This window comes from Cynoglossus semilaevis, chromosome 7 (assembly GCF_000523025.1).
Source record: "Cynoglossus semilaevis isolate Cse_v1.0 chromosome 7, Cse_v1.0, whole genome shotgun sequence".
Lineage (NCBI taxonomy): Eukaryota > Metazoa > Chordata > Actinopteri > Pleuronectiformes > Cynoglossidae > Cynoglossus > Cynoglossus semilaevis.
In genome coordinates, this window is record NC_024313.1 from 3,538,455 (window position 1) to 3,540,968 (window position 2,514).

A 2,514-nucleotide genomic window follows, 5' to 3' on the forward strand; every position below is an offset into this window, starting at 1 on the left:
TAGGGGGGTGGAGGGGAGGATTAGCGCAGACCCTTTACTATGCAGTTTCGTGAGGTTAAACCCACCTGGACTGTGTGTCACACGCAGTACAGCTGACCGCACTCTGGCAGACGGACACAAGCTGTTTGAAATATTTACTCAAGCTGCCTGTTTGAACAGAAAAGTAAAGGCTAACTTCCTTGAATAACACAATTTACGACTTGTCGACTGTACACGGACGCAGATATGATATTGCAGTTTGACCTCGGTGTTAGAGACGGTCAACAGAAAACCGAAAATGAAGTCCTTCTCTTGGGTCTTCTGCTGTCTTGTTTGGAGACCCTGTGTTTCACAGTTATAAAAAAAAATGATATATAACATACTACTCAGAGGATCAAAAATCCAAAGCTAGCAAATGAAGCCCATAGTACTCCGTAAAGTAAGTACTAAAATATTCGACTCAAGTAAAAATACTGTTATACAGATGAAATTTTACTTAAGTACTGGTAAAATTACTGGTCAAAAAATCCTCTCAATTAAAAAAATTACAGTTTTTAATTAATGCTTTAAAATGCTTATATACACGAAAAAAACTACTCAATTACAGTAATCTGAGGAAATGTAATTCGTTACCTCCTGTGAGTATTAAACGTAGGTTTTATTGGCTGAGCCTTGTAAGCACATACAACGAAGAGTGCAGTCAGCGAGTACTGCAGTACAACACTACAGATGCTCTTAAACAAACCTCAACTATCTCACTAATGTCACATGACTACGCAGTACTCCTTAAGGGTTTTCTACCATTTACTTAACTACCGTCCGAACGTCCATGTCTGTTACTGCGGCCTCACCTGTTTAACTGTCTGTCCGTGTGTTCATAAGCTTGTATTGCACATGTTGATCTCGTACCGTATCAAATATTTTTTAAGGAAAGAAAGAAAAAAAAAAAGCCTAAAATGGGTGTCGACATCCTTTTCATTTGTTTACTAAAAGCCACGACTACTACAGCTATCAAATAAGCTTCGGTAGTTTTTGGTCAGTCTGCCTTGATAACGGCAGGGAGCACTGTTACACAGTTTACACTGTTAGTACTTTTTAATATTTATGTATTTATTTGACCCAAACGATTGCACTCACTTTGACCTATTTTCTATTGTTTGACCTAGCAGCATTGTAAGGAACTGTTAATAAAACCATACTTATTGTCTATTGAGTTTTCTACACTCTGTGTCTGGGACGCGAGAGCATCAAGTTACACAGCTGCAAACGGAGGGGGGCGGGGGGGAGCAAAACAAAATGGTTAATATTTCTTTGAGTCATCCGAGCGGTTTTCTGTGGCCGACATGAGCAACAAAACGTCTTGTGTTGTTGTGTCGTGTTGTGTTGGCAGACCGTCCTGAGGTCAGAGACGCTGCCTGCTCGACACAATGTCAGCATTCTTGGGTCAGACTGGGTTTCAGCGGTCACAAATAACACGCCACGCAGTTTTGGCCCTCGCTGTTACTTGTGTATGAAATAGTCAGAACATGGAAGTGAACGTAGAAGTGCTTAGAATAGTAAAACAATCCAGTGGCCCATCTTCTCTTTGCATTTTTGTCTCATCCTAATCTCGTTTTGATGTAGTTCCCATTCTCTCCACTAGAAGGTAGTACTGTTCTTGATAGAAAAGAGTAGCTAGGGTTAATTTGGTGCTTTACCAAAATATATAAATATGTCAGGATGACATGAAAAATAAATGACACACAAAAAATAGTACGTTATTGTGTAATAAAAAAAATATATTTCTTTAATTGATATTTTAAAAAAATAGGATGTTTACATCCTAAAAAAAAAACAAAAGTCTTATTGTTGCCTAGAGAGCTATGATCTAAGAAAAATGTTCCTTATTATTCAGAATATAATAAGAAAAAAATAAGAGTGGAAGAGTGAAGTGTCTTTATGATTGTAAAGTGTCTCTCCTGGAGGACATGAGGCATTCAGCAGTCATCAGACAGGCTGTGATTAGCAGGGAAAATCCACCGTTGATTATTCACAATGCCATTTCTTGTGACTAAGTATCTACTTGTGCAGCCATGCATGTGTGTGTGTGTGTGCACACATGCCTGTGCAGGTGCTAAAGCCCTTCAAAACATTGCTTTAAACTTTATGTAACGCTGGTGGCTCCTTCGTGCAGTCACTCGGCTCAAACATACCTGACATTGTTCAAGGCTTTAAGCGTGAGTGGTGGCGGCAGAACGTGTAAAGTGTTCTGGGGAGACCAGTTTGGCAGGAACGTTCAGGAGTGATTTATAAGCAAGCTTAATATTATATATATATATATATTTGACTGGCTGCACTCAGCAGCCGACTGCTGAAGCTGGTGTGCTGTGTGAAAATCTAAAAATGTAAATGGAGGCAGAGGTGTTAAAGGTACAGACAGACAGTGAGACATATAGGTAGACACAGAGAGAGGGAGGAAGGCTAGTGAGAAGAGCAGCAGCCCCTTTGATGTGGGCCTCTGCTGCATGGGCCCTGTGTGTGTGTGTGTGTGTGTGT

The 2,514-nt window shown here is 40.1% G+C and overlaps 1 protein-coding gene across 1 annotated transcript in view; it reads left to right on the forward strand.

Annotated features, from left to right (window-relative positions):
* LOC103380738 (protein FAM177A1-like) overlaps positions 1 to 1,498 on the forward strand; it is a 4,393-nt gene extending 2,895 nt beyond the window's left edge. The window contains exon 6 of the mRNA XM_008312797.3: positions 1,370 to 1,498. Within this exon, the coding sequence (XP_008311019.1) occupies positions 1,370 to 1,498 (129 nt within the window). The remainder of the gene's footprint in view (positions 1 to 1,369) is intronic.
* The last annotated feature ends 1,016 nt before the right edge of the window (positions 1,499 to 2,514 follow it).